Source organism: Serinus canaria, chromosome 12 (genome assembly GCF_022539315.1).
Source record: "Serinus canaria isolate serCan28SL12 chromosome 12, serCan2020, whole genome shotgun sequence".
In the NCBI taxonomy this organism is placed as follows: Eukaryota; Metazoa; Chordata; class Aves; order Passeriformes; family Fringillidae; genus Serinus; species Serinus canaria.
In genome coordinates this window covers 62,978-75,934 of record NC_066326.1, presented here as the reverse complement: position 1 = coordinate 75,934, position 12,957 = coordinate 62,978, and the positions used below count along the sequence as shown (strand labels likewise).

Here is a 12,957-nt window from a genome sequence, read left to right as displayed (position 1 = left end):
ATGATACACTATCAAGCAAATGCTTGGTCCCATACGGACTGGGATCCTGAAGCAATCTGAGTCACACTAGATTTCATTTGTGTACATCTTGTGAAGCCATTTGAAACAGACAGCTAAGAGGAAGCAAATAAACCATCTTGGTGATGTGTGAAATTTTAGGCTGAGAAAGCCACCTGCAGCATTTTGTTCAGGAGCAGCTACTAAATGAAGGATGTCAAGGGCAGCCTGCACTTCTGGGGAAGCATAATAGGAGACAGAATGATAAAGCTTGAAGATTAAATGATCTTGAAGGAAATTCAAAGACTAATCGACTTTGGAAAAACTGTGAGTACCAAGAGGTCATCAGCTTGGACTACAAGGCCCTGTCAGTTCCACCTGCTCAGACCAGAATGGGTCCTGAACTCACTGCTCCAGAGAACTGCATTACCTTGGAGTAGGGAAAGTAACAGCTAACCTTTTAGATTATTATCATTACTACCACACCAATGGATACCAAGTTTGTGAGCTAACACAATGCTTCCAGTCTTTCAGTTCAATAGCAGAGTGGGTGTATGGAAATGTCATCATTTTGGCAATCAATCAGTTTTTTAAAGCCTGTGCTGAAAGGCCAAACAGACTCTGTTATGCTGAATGAACAGCAGCACTAGCCAAGCCTGGAAACGAGATGGGAAATTACTCTTGCTGCAGGCTTAAGAAAAGCCTTTTTTTTCCTTTCTGAAAGCAGCTAGGGTGTGGTTTAGTTCTTTGCCTTTCTTACCAATATGTGGATTTACATGAGAAGATGAGACTTGATGCTAAGCATTTAGAAACTGTTTTCTTGAGAAAGTTGGTGATGGGAAACAGAAATGCATGTCTGGGTTGAGGAATGTTGTTAAGGATGGTCCTAACTGGCCATGAATGGTGTGTTGTACCTTGAGATCAATTTGGTGACTGTGGGCACTCTTGGTTGCTTCTGAAATCTTCCAGCGGAACTTGTGTCAATAGCGAGTGCACAGGAAACCATGACTTTTTGCTCATGTGACTATTCTTAAAACTATTACAATATGGCAAAAGTAACAATTAGATTATTGTAACTTTTAGTGTTATGGCAGTATTGAAAATGTTGCTTTGGTTAGGCAATAACCAATATTACCCCTATCTTCTAAGGGACTTGCATGTTGTAATATTGGTAATAGTTTCTCTAGATATTCTGAACAATACACTGGGCAGCAAGTGAATACAAAGATCCAACATTAGTTGGGACAGAGGAAGTGACAGTGTTCTCTATATTGAATGTGTTTGTAAACGTTTGGAGAAATCTGCAGATTATTTCTGAATGCCACTGCAGTAGGTAGGTATCATACAGATATCAGCTTATACCAGCAGAGATGGGGTATGCCAGGGTGACAGACAATCAATGAAACTCAGAAACATACCCTCTGAGACTTTTTCCATACAGATTTTTGACTTCTTCTGAACCAAAGACTGTCTGAACTAGCAGACAAGTGTGAAAAAAGGCTGCCTGTTTCTCTCTTTTCCCTCATTCCCTGGCACAGGTTCCATTTATACATCCTCACTAGGTGGAAAGCCAACTCGTAAAAACAATTAAATTTTATCTGAGAAACTCGCTTGTTGGCTCTGCGGAAGAAATGCCTCCTGTAACCCAAATGGTTACAAGACATATATGAACTTTTTCACTGTATGGGGAAATGATTAATCAAAATTGTGATTTTGCCCTTCTTAAACTTCATACGGTTGGTGGCTGCTCATCTGTCTGGTGGCTCGTTCCAGTTCTCAAATTGATGAGATTTTATTAAACTTTCTAACGCAGGGAATTGGGACAGAGAATGTCACAGTGCATGATTACAGTTATTCTGACATTTCACAACCAATAAGTGGCTTAACTTTGCCCACCAGTGCATTCATTCAAGGGTCTACTTTGGTCCATTTCTTACTTTCATTTGACATAATAACTTCTCTTTTTTTTTCTCTCTTTCTCTTTTCCCTAATTTCTTTCATAACTAGGGAAATAATGAGAACATGCTAAATATTTATAAGATCCCTTTAATCCAGTGGGATGGGCAGGCAGGGAAACAAATTTCACTACACAGGGATTTATGAGAGGAAGCAGAAAAGGGAAGGGATGAGGAAAAGTCCTGAAGTATTTCTTTCCTGACCTAGTAATAGCATAGGTAAGGGAGCCTGACAGTAACATGGTGCTATAGCAGCCATGAGGGTGTGCAGCCATTTATACTGTGGATAAAGGCTCTAAAATGCATTTTAAGTTTGGATATATATATATATATATATATATATATAAAAGTTTTCTGGCGTTAGTAAGTCACTTTTATCTCCTAGAGGTGTAGGGAAAATGCCAGGATGTAATGCAAATGAGAGGCCTCTCCTAGACACCCCCACTAAATACTCTCCCTCCACTGTATATGTGCTTTCCACAGTGCTGCTCTCCAGCCTCTTGTTCCCCAGTCTGTATACACAGCCAGGGTTGCCCTGTCCCAGGCACCAAATCTGGCACTTGTCCTTGTCAAACTTCATGTGGTTGATGATGGCCCACCTATCTAATTTGTCAAGGCCTGTCTTCAAGGCCTTTCTGCCCTTGAAGGAATTGACAGCTCCTCCCAATTCAGTGACATTGTCACACTTTGAGTTCTAACCTCATTACTTTTGTCCCCATCAGAGTTCCTGTTCCACTGCTAGTGTTTGAGATGTTCTCTGAGGACAACCTGGGGTTACTTTTTCCCTTCTCAGGAAATTTCTTTCCAAGCAGCAGTGGAAATAGCAGCAGTATGCTTTGTGTAATGGCTATTATTCCTTACTACCTTTCAACTAACAGCCAAGAAACTGACAGCAAGGCCATCTAAGCTGTGTACCAGTCTCTAGGGAAGCAGAGGAAGATCTGTTAAAAGGACACAGAGTATTCCAGGACAAAGTTACCAGTCAGTTTATGCCATGCCAGTATTCTCTATCAGGGACTAAAAGTGATTATTTCTGGGTGTTCTCTCACATGTTTCTGATACTAGAATCTGTATTTTCACCATGGGGATTAGCTGTGTGTCTTGGCTAATCCAAAATGTTTGGTACTTCATACCTATCTGAGACCAAACTTGTTACTGTCTCATTAAGACCCCATGGTGCAGCCAGAAGCAGAACCAGATGGTGCCCGTCTTTTTCATTGCCCAAGCAATGAAACGTTGCCCAAGCAGAGCTCTCTTGCCGCTCGGCTCTGCTCTTTCCCCTTTTGTTCTTGAAGGGCAAGATAGCTGAGACAGTGCAGGTAGAAGCTTTGGCTTGTTTTTGTTTCCCTCTGGCCTTAGAAGAGAATTGCTTCTGGGTAGTAACCTGAGAGGCTGCATTTCAAAATGAAAAGCTTTCAGAGTGAATGTTGAACATTTGCCTGCAGCACAAGGCCAGCACTGGTTGGGGGTGAGCCACTGTTCTTTCTGTGCTTGAGGCTCCGTTTTCTCCCGAGCCCCCATCAGAACAGGGACCTGAGAGAGCAGCACCGCACCAGCACCAGGGGCTTGGAGGACGCGGTGCTGATGCTTGTTGGCTGCCACCAGCCTAGGGACAGGCAGAGAGGCTGGCACTGCAGATTCACCGAGTTCTTCACTTCCCAAGCTCCAGATGCCCGAGGGTGCAAGCCACCTTTGTCAACGGAGCTGTTGCTGCTGAGAGATGAGGGGGGAGGGCTGCTGCCATCTTTGTCTCCCCACATGCAGTTGTCTGCGGAGCGCACCGTCTGAGGGGTTTGTCTGACTTTTTCCCTTTGTCTCCAACACACTCTGGGCTGCGGAGGGCCCCGTCTTGGGAGAGGGGTTACTCTGCCCTTTGGAGTTTATGTTTGTTTCCAGTAGTCCCTGAGAGCTCAGCAACTTTGTAACTAGTGAGGATTACTGTTATTTTTTGCCTGTTGCTGTTTTTTTTTAATAGACAACTATTTTTTCACTTATATCTACTCCTGTTCCTTTCTCCTTATTGGTGGAAAGGGATTTGTTAAATCAATGGGCAGGAAACTCATTTTAGAGCATCTGCCTCTTAAATTGTCTTAAACCAAAGCAGTGACACAGTGTGGATACCCAGAGCCCGCTGGCTATAACCAATACTGCAGTATTAGAAAACAAGAAGCTTAAATGCAAGCACAGTGAGTTCATTGAAACCAAATCCCCATGCTTCATAGCTCTATTCCCATCTGTCTCACTGTGAAGGGAGAGTGTCCACACCTGTTTATCACCATCTCCTTCTCTGTACTAGGCTTGTTATGCACCTTACACCAGTCTCAACCTCAAGAAGCCCCAACTGTTGGCCAACACTTTTCCCTCTAGATGACAAATAATAGATTAGAATGGTTCACAGTAAGCCATTCTTCCTCAAATTCACTTAAATCCCTTCAGTGCTTTTAGGTCTTTTAAATTGCAGCTAAATAAAAGGGAATCTAGGTTTCAGTGATTAAAATTATTTACTTACCGTACGTAACAACTGGAGCATTTCCACATATCTGGGGAGAGAAACAAACTTTCGTTAACTGCCATCAAATCGATACTGAAGCGTGGACTGTATAGCTTTAATTTTAGAAGCGCAACAGGTAGATTATAAAAACAAACTCACACTTTTTCTGAAGACATTAGTTCCTGGGCAATGAGGTAAGCTCTGGACTGGCCTTCTTTCTGTCAACAGAAGAAATCAGAAGCAATTAGGAGATTTCTCATTCTACAAAGTAAAGCAGTGTTAGAGAGCACGTTAAACTGACATATTTCTATAGTAAAAATAGTGGCCTTTATTCTTTGTTGTTCAGTGTCTGGCATCCTGGACTTTCCAAGACAGGCCATTTTCCTCAATTCAAATACTAGTAATACAGTACAGTGTAATAGCTGCTAATACAAATAGTAAGTTTGAAAAATGTCTTGCTGTTGAAGGAGGAGTGAAATTTTCTGTGGATTTTTACAGGTCCAAAATTTGTCAAAGAAGCAGGAAGTGCTTAACTTTGAACAGGCTAGCTTCACAGCTGTTGAGGATATACCACTTGGAAAGGGGAGTTCTTTATCAAAATGGTCATATTCCAAACTGTTCTGACTGCTGTCAGTGAGACCTGTGGAAACTGATGGGACAAAGGGCTTTATTGTGTACTAAGAAAAGTGTCTAAACTAAATGGCCTTAAATATCTCCAGAATTAGTTCAGTACTTCACCAGCCAACATTGTTTGAAATCTCAGAGGCGTCTATTTAACTGGTAGGCATCTTGGAAAACACAGATGACTGTGAAAGAAGCAAACTGTATGGCTCTGAGGTGCATGTGGCTAATAGTATTTTGCTCCTAATTCATGATTCATCCTTATGGTAAGAGATGGCCAAAGCATAGAAATATGTACTGAAAGGAATGTACTGGGAAAAGTTTGACTTTTTCAGCAGTGATGAAGTAAGGAGCTAAAACAGTGGTCTAGTAGTTGCAAAGAAATGCAGTCCTCAGTGACCTAAAGTGGACTCAGGGGAAATGAGTGCAGTATCAAGTCTTTGTGACATTGCTCGCCAGGCCAAGTATGCTGGTAAGAAGACTCAGCGAAGCAGAAAGTCAAGGGTCCCTACACGGCTGCCATGGCCTCCATCTGCTAAGCAAAGTCTTGGAGCAAGGCCCAGAGGGCAGCTTCCGAAGAGGGAGCTGGGAGAAAGCTATACCACAGGACTAGGCACATGACTGGCTGCAGGGAGTAAAGATTTCTAAAACGCTGGTAGCTTTGCAGTCTTAGAATAATCACTTGGACTTTGTTTCAGAGAGTGAAAAGTTGAGGGACCTGCACCCACTCTATCCCCTGTTCCCAGAAATCTGTCTACAAACACTGTTGTGTATCTCAGAGTTAATTTCCTGGTTAAACAAACAGCAATTAAATAACCCAAGACAGACAATGCATAGAGACACTCTCAGACTTGTTCTAGACAGACAATGTGACACTGAAGTCCCTGAATTTTGCCTATGACACATTAATCATAAAGATTGGTGGCACTTTGGTGACAGTGCCAGTCACTCCCCTCTAAGCATAGTGCCAGCTCTCAGCTGTGCTGACCCAGCTGTTTGCATGACCTTGATCAGAACCAGACTCGTGTCCTTAAAAAACTGAACCAAACAGATCCAGCTTAAAAAAATTGTGGGGCTGGAGGCAAAACTGCCTCCATGGGGCTAGGATGGAGTTGTTTGGCCTAAGAGCTGCACAAGTAGATCATAGAACAATTTTCTAAACCAGAAGCAGTGTGCACGTCACTTCTCTGGAGTAGTCTTTTGGAGTACCCTCTGCATTTCAAAGGAGGGCAACTCATGAAAACACAGAAGCAGAGGCTCTATCGCTGTGTGTACCACTAACTTGCCATGCTAACATGGATAAATTTCACCTCCTCATGCATTTTATTATGTATGTGTTGTACTTCAGAGTGCATTGTAGCTTGATTGTACTCAGACAAGAGTGCTACTGTCAGAATCAGAGGCTCATAACAGTTTTATAAGCTTTGGTATCTGAGTGACTTCATAATGGCCCATTTGCAATTGTTTTGCACTATGTAGCAGTTTACAGTAGTGCCAATGGTAAGTAAACTGAAGCATTACGTGAAAAATTCACTTTTTCAGGTTAGCTCTGTGAATCAGTGAGAGTGAAGGAAAAGTAGTCCATATCTGTCTTCCAGATCCATTCTTGAAGAGCTAGATTGCAGCTGTCCTGGAGGATCTGCATAATTATATAAATCAAGAGCTATCCCTTGAAAGACATCTGAAGTAGGTGCTTCCTCAAGGCACACAGATCTGTAGTTCCCAACTCCAGCACATTTCAGTTTTGTGAATGTACACATGAGCGCATATTTTACTATGTTAAAAGTTTGCAAAACAGAATGATTCCTGGAGTCTGGAAACCGGTGGAAATGTGTAAGGAGCAGCAAAGACATTCTTATGTACTGCTGCTTTTGAGTCAGTAGCTGCCCTGCTTGTTTTGAGACCTTTGAGACTCTGCTTACTGGTCCCTGTTTGTGCACAGTACAGGTCTTCTCCATATGTCTTTTTTGATTCAATGTAATTTTAAATTCTCAAGATGGAAACTAAGTGCTTTGGGGTGAGACTTTTTTCCTGACATTCAAGTCAGACCTTTCTTCCTGTTTATGTTGCCTCCACTGTCCATCTTCAGACTACATTCTTTGCCTTTGCCATGTGCTGCAGAGGTAAATTATTCTTAGTGCAGTGGGGGAGTAAAGGACTGATGGCTCTGCCATTTCTAAATGAGCACCAGACAAAAAGCAGAGAGCTAAGAGTCCAGGATCTTCTGCAAATTGCTGTTCCCTCTCCAGGTTTCATGCATTAACCACTTTTAGGGTTTTTTACCTTGTTGGTGAGACTGGGATCACCAAGGCTGCTTTCATCATCTTCTGAACTCTTTTGTTCCTCATCTGATGTGACTACTTCCATTGGTGTCACAGAGACTGGGCACACCTTGTAGGGCTCAGTGTAGGCACTGCAGAAAAAAAGAACAGACTAGCTCAATGGTGTTATTCCCAGACTCACTGTTGCTCAGACATATAGAATCCCTGCAGAACTGCAGGGCTTGGAAAGCAAGACTTATTAAGCAGGGTTTTTTTGGGTTTTTTTTTGGCTGCTATGTTCAAAGGCAACCATTTAGGCAAGCAGAAGATTCTGAAAGGAGCAATGGGAAGTTAAATGAACTTGTTTAAGTTTCCTCAAGACATCATTGTTCTGGGCCAGTTTGGGATAAAAACTTCATACTTAGCTGGAAGCAGAATTGCTTTGCTCCTCCATAGTCAACCCCTCAAAATAGACTCAGTAAAATCACACGAACAATTTTAAATGGAAGTTAGATACTGTGGTAATGGGTTTTCTGGGAAAACATCAAAAGGATGAGAAAAGTATACTGGTAATACCAATGTCATCAATTAAACTACAAGATACTCAGGTTCCAGAATCCTTGGATTGTTCCAAGGGAACATGAATTCAGCTGCAGAAACCCAGAGAAAGGTGTGCAGTAAGAGTATTAGACCTGGTGCAAAACACAGGCCAGTGCAGTACAGGCCTGTGGCTTCACAGCATTTTATAAAAAAAAAAAAAAAAAAAAAAAATTAAAATTGCCAGTGATCTCAAAACCTCCACAAAGCATGACTAAAGCCAATCTGTATATGCCTAGCTCCAAATTCCAGTTGCTGGATGTTGTTAAACCTTTGCTGAACTGGTGGCCAGTCTTTCAGATTTTGTTACTGTGTACTCACAAGCTATATTCAAGTTGTCCCTTAATTTTTAATTTTATATGAAAGAGGTGAAGATTTTGGTGTCTTACTATGTCATGTCACTTATGATTTAATAATTCTAAAATCTCTCAACTTCATCCAATTATGCATTAGCATTATTCAATTTACCAATCATTTTAGCATCAGCTTTTGCTGCCATCCAGTTTTGATACTGCTCTTGGTACTGCAACACGGAATTCATTATTCTGGCACTGGCAAAAGATGGATACCAAGTTGTATATATAAGCTGCAACACCCATCTATTCCTACCTGACTTTACTGAGTTTTCACATTCAAGGATCAGATTTGGTTTCTTGACCACAGTGTCATTCTAGGAGTTTATATACAGCTTATACACCACAGTGGCCTCAAGCTTTTTACATTTTTAGGGCAAGGTTCCTGTGTTCAGGCAAGAGGGCAAGTCTTTTGTCTTGAGAAACAAAATCTGACATTGCCATGTTTTCTAGTAGACATGCTGGCCAGCCTGGTCAGTCTGTAATGTGGGCCTGGATTACTCACTTTATATTATTTCTATACTTCTCATTTCCTCTGAAACATGAACTTCCTTTCACATCTTTACTTCATCCCTTTATTCTTCTTTCATCTGCTTGGAGACCCCAGATGTGAACAAACCCAAGGCATCAAAGCCAATACTAGAGTAACATAAGGCGGGGCAAAGATGAGCTAATGTAAGTGAGAGGACAATGACGAGACTCCCAAGGGGGTCACTGACCAGATTCTTATTTCCTTTCAGAAAGGAAACTCCCTATATATCTGCATTTACCTCTAAGCTGCAAACAGGGCTATGTGTCATCCATGCAAGTGTGGCTGTCAGCCTTTCTGTTCTGCCTTCAGCTTTTCCCTCACACTCAGAGTCCAGGAGCTTGTATTTCAGTCTAAAGAAGGGTATGAACAAGTGCAGTACTTAAGGAACCTCTGCTGTGTTCATATTTAAAATGAACTAATAATTTGTCTCCATAAGGTACATACTGCCTAAAGGATGATCCCAGCTAATAAAGCTCAAGAGGTCAGCAAAGGATACCTTGCTTAACGTGTCCCAAAAACAGTGTCCAGGATGTGCTGATGTTTCAACCATTGTGACATCATTTGGTTAACAGGTATCTGTTCAGCATTCAGACACCTGGACTACCTGGATTACCTCCTGGCTGCCTCCCTGTGGTCTTTCACTCTATCTTCCTAGTCAACGGCAGGACAGAGAGAGAATATTGATTTTCTTTGCATCTGTTGCAAACTGCAATTTGATGATGCAAATTAATTACCACCAATGTACATGAAGGCCAAAGAGCCCCCGATATATATTTAGAAAATTACTTATGGTTACGAAAGTGTCTGAAAGTAAAGATAATAACAGTATTTTGCCAAAAATTTCACCGCAAGATGAAGAAAGCAGTAGAAGAGGCTAGAAATCACATCCCCACTTCCATTCCTACAGTGGAACCAGTATATTAAAAGTGCTTTGTCAGTAATTATTAACACAGGGCTCACCATATTCAATGTTTACGCATAGTGGCAATAGGAAGAAAGTGAACTGTCTGGGTTTCTGAGGTAAGCACTAACTTCTGCTCTGCCTGTTGTGGGGTAACAGAATGTCTTTTTGTCTAGGATATTTCATCCATTCATTAGTGAAACCATGTTTCTAGACTGCTAAAAGACAATCCTTTCAAATATTTGCCTAAGAGAGAATGGCTGCAGTGTTGAGTTCATTTAGACCTAGATCCTGAAATGCTCTGAAATGAACGACAGTTATGACCCTAAATGTTTTTCTGTGTGTATTGTTGTTTGCATTGGCAATTACTTGAAAATGCAAGTAATTTGACCTGAGTCAGCAAAGCAGCTTATATGAACTACCTCGGAAGGCACAGTTATTCTTTCTCTGTAGAGTACATCCTCTACAAGTATATCTCCCCTGAAGCCAGCTGAGTGGTGATGAGCTTGACACATCAACTTAGAAGACACATGCTAAATTTACAAATGACTACTAAATTGCTGCCATAACCTTTCCATCCACAGACCCCACCCTGTGCCCATTTAAACTCCTCTGTTACAGGAATCTTAGCTCATAACTAATTATAATGCATTGGATACAAGACCAGAATCTCACCCTGGGAGAGATCTCACCCTAACCCTGGACACATCTGGGTTATGCAAAAGCCACATATATAAAATTTATGCCATCCAGTGGGAAAGCAAAAAAATCAACACCTGTAAAGAGCCCAGCCCTCAATTGTTTGGCCAAGAGGATTGAATCCTGCTTTTTTCTGCATGCAGTGTCCCTGTCCCTGTCTCAAGTCCCAAGCCCGGTAGTTACTAGTTCAAACTCTCAGACAGTACATTCTTATTGCAAAAAACTAAAATAATATGAACTCAATGCAGTGATTGAGTAATTTGGGAGATGCAATGGAGTGCTGAAGTACCTTGTTTTATTAAAACTGATTATTTATTTCCCTGTATCAATTTGTAAATGATTGTTTTAATTCATTCTGCAAAAGGAAGGCTCATTAATAAAGGAAAATAAAGTCCAAATGCATTTAAAGCCAATAAAAGGAAATGTTTATTAGTACAGCATATGTTTAGCCAGTAAGTTCCCTATGGCAGATCATCAAGGCAAATATTTTACCTGAAGTCTGAGAAAGTCAAGAAAGACATGATGCCTGCTAATAACATACACAGCTGGTTGAGGAGGTAACACAGGGATAATCACATTTCACACTCTGAGGCATAAGCTGTTTGCCTGCCAAGGCCAGAAAGGGGCTCTTTATAATTCCACAAGCATTTCAATTTGAATTGCTCTTTCTTACATTGTTGTGTTACAGAATACAGGAGAATGGAAGAGGATTTTTGATCCGGTGCATAAGGCTTTTGCTCTTTTCCAGACAACTTTAGGGACAAAACTCTCCCAGCTTCAACCGCTGCTCCTGGAGATGGTCACAGAACAACAGTGCTGGTGCAGGTCTAGTTTTGAAAGGGAATGCAGGAAGTGAGGAACACAAAGGTGTTTGGGCTCCATCTTAGGGAGTGTCCTCTGGGCCAACCGGGGGCACTATCAGTAGAGAAGGGATAAGAGAAAGCCTGAGAGTGAGGTTTCACTAGCCATGTCCCAGATGTGCCAGGATGGATAGCTTTGAGGCTTTTGCTTTGAGGCACCTGTGTAGGCAATCCACACTTCAGGCTCAGTGATGTACCCTGGGATGCACTGCTGTCGGTGAGCACCATTACTCTCCCCAGTCCTGTGGTTTTAAAACACTAGGTAAAACAAAGCAGCAGTAAAAGCTGGACATGCCTGGAAACAAAACAGTGTCCTTGGGCCTCGGACAAGTGGCATACCTCCTTCCTGCTCTCCCAGGCATGAGGGAGAGGCAGAGAGCTGTAGTGGCCTCAGCTTGTGCTCAGCCCAGCCCTTCGGCCCTTGTCCTGCATTTCCTGTAAACAGGGAACAGTTCCTCCCCAGAGATGACCTGGCAATGAACTAGCAAGGGCTGACGCTCAGCTGCACCACACCCAGCGCCCCACCGTGCCAGAAGGTACAATGGGGCAGCCAATAATACATAATATATTATTAAAGGCAGCTCTACCCTTTAGGGACTCCTTTGAATGTATTAATCACATCACATGTCAGCCACCACAGAGCTTTTACTTTCAATAAATCATTAGCTTCACAGGCACCCCAGAGCTTTTATATCCAACAGCCACAGCAGAGGTTTCCCTTAAGATTCTTTTTATGCTTCTCTTTTTCTTCTTTCCCTTACTAAATCATAGCCCCGTTGATCTCCATCATCCTATCATTCCCCATCTGAGGTAACCTTTTGCTATGTTCTGCATTTCTGTCAAGGCACAGAAGCTAACAGGGAACACATCCACCAATTATCAGGATAGGTTTCAAATTATTTGCTGAGTATTCCCTAGTCACAGTACAAATGGCGTCTGACTGTGAAACCACCCAAAGCTTTTGCCGTATTCTCCCCTATAAAATGACTTATCTCAGTGACAGGCTGACTTTGGATACAATGACGTAAAACTGGGGAGGATTCATCCTGACTTCAGTGGACTCACTTTGTATTTGTGATCTTTGAGCAGCAGAAGACCCTGTGATTTCACATAACCCTCTGTAAGACTTACCCCTCTCTATAAATCAGTGACAGAATAAACCAACCACCTAGAACTTCATTAATAAAGGGAAGGAAAATATATAAGTTAGAAGTGACTTTCAGCTGGTCGCCTCATAGTCATCTCAGAATATGAGAAGTACACCTCTCTGGGGAGACCACTGTCTGGGAAGCAAAGCTGAAACCACTGCTTTACTACAAATTATTTGGTTTGATCTTTGGCATGTTTCTTAACTTTGTGCTTTGGCAGTCAGTTGTGTAAGGTGGGTGATCCCAGAGCAATGTGACGTTTAGAGGTCAGACCGAAAGCTTTGGACACTTTGGATCCCTGACAGGGTCTAAACCAGAGCTACTTTGTCCATCTCCCTTGAGGCACAATTTTACTTCTTTCTGTTAACTGCAAACTTAAAGGGATTTCACTTTGTCCTTGAGAGAGGGATGGGTATCCCAGGATTATGCCCATGCTGAAGGCACAGAGGAGTGTTTTCATTCTTATCGCTAGCTGAGATGCAGAAATCTACCTGGAACTATTTAACAGTCATGCTTGCTAGTATTGCTGTTTTCTGCTGGTG

At 42.0% G+C, this 12,957-nt stretch overlaps 1 protein-coding gene across 1 annotated transcript in view; it reads right to left on the bottom strand.

Moving 5' to 3' along the window:
• Positions 1-12,957, bottom strand: part of FGD5 (FYVE, RhoGEF and PH domain containing 5) — a 75,754-nt gene that overhangs the window by 40,943 nt on the left and 21,854 nt on the right. The window contains exons 3-5 of the mRNA XM_018924469.3: positions 7,348-7,477; positions 4,603-4,661; positions 4,462-4,492 (exon numbers count right to left, since the gene is read on the bottom strand). Coding sequence (XP_018780014.3) covers positions 4,462-4,492; positions 4,603-4,661; positions 7,348-7,477 — 220 coding nt within the window. The remainder of the gene's footprint in view (positions 1-4,461; positions 4,493-4,602; positions 4,662-7,347; positions 7,478-12,957) is intronic.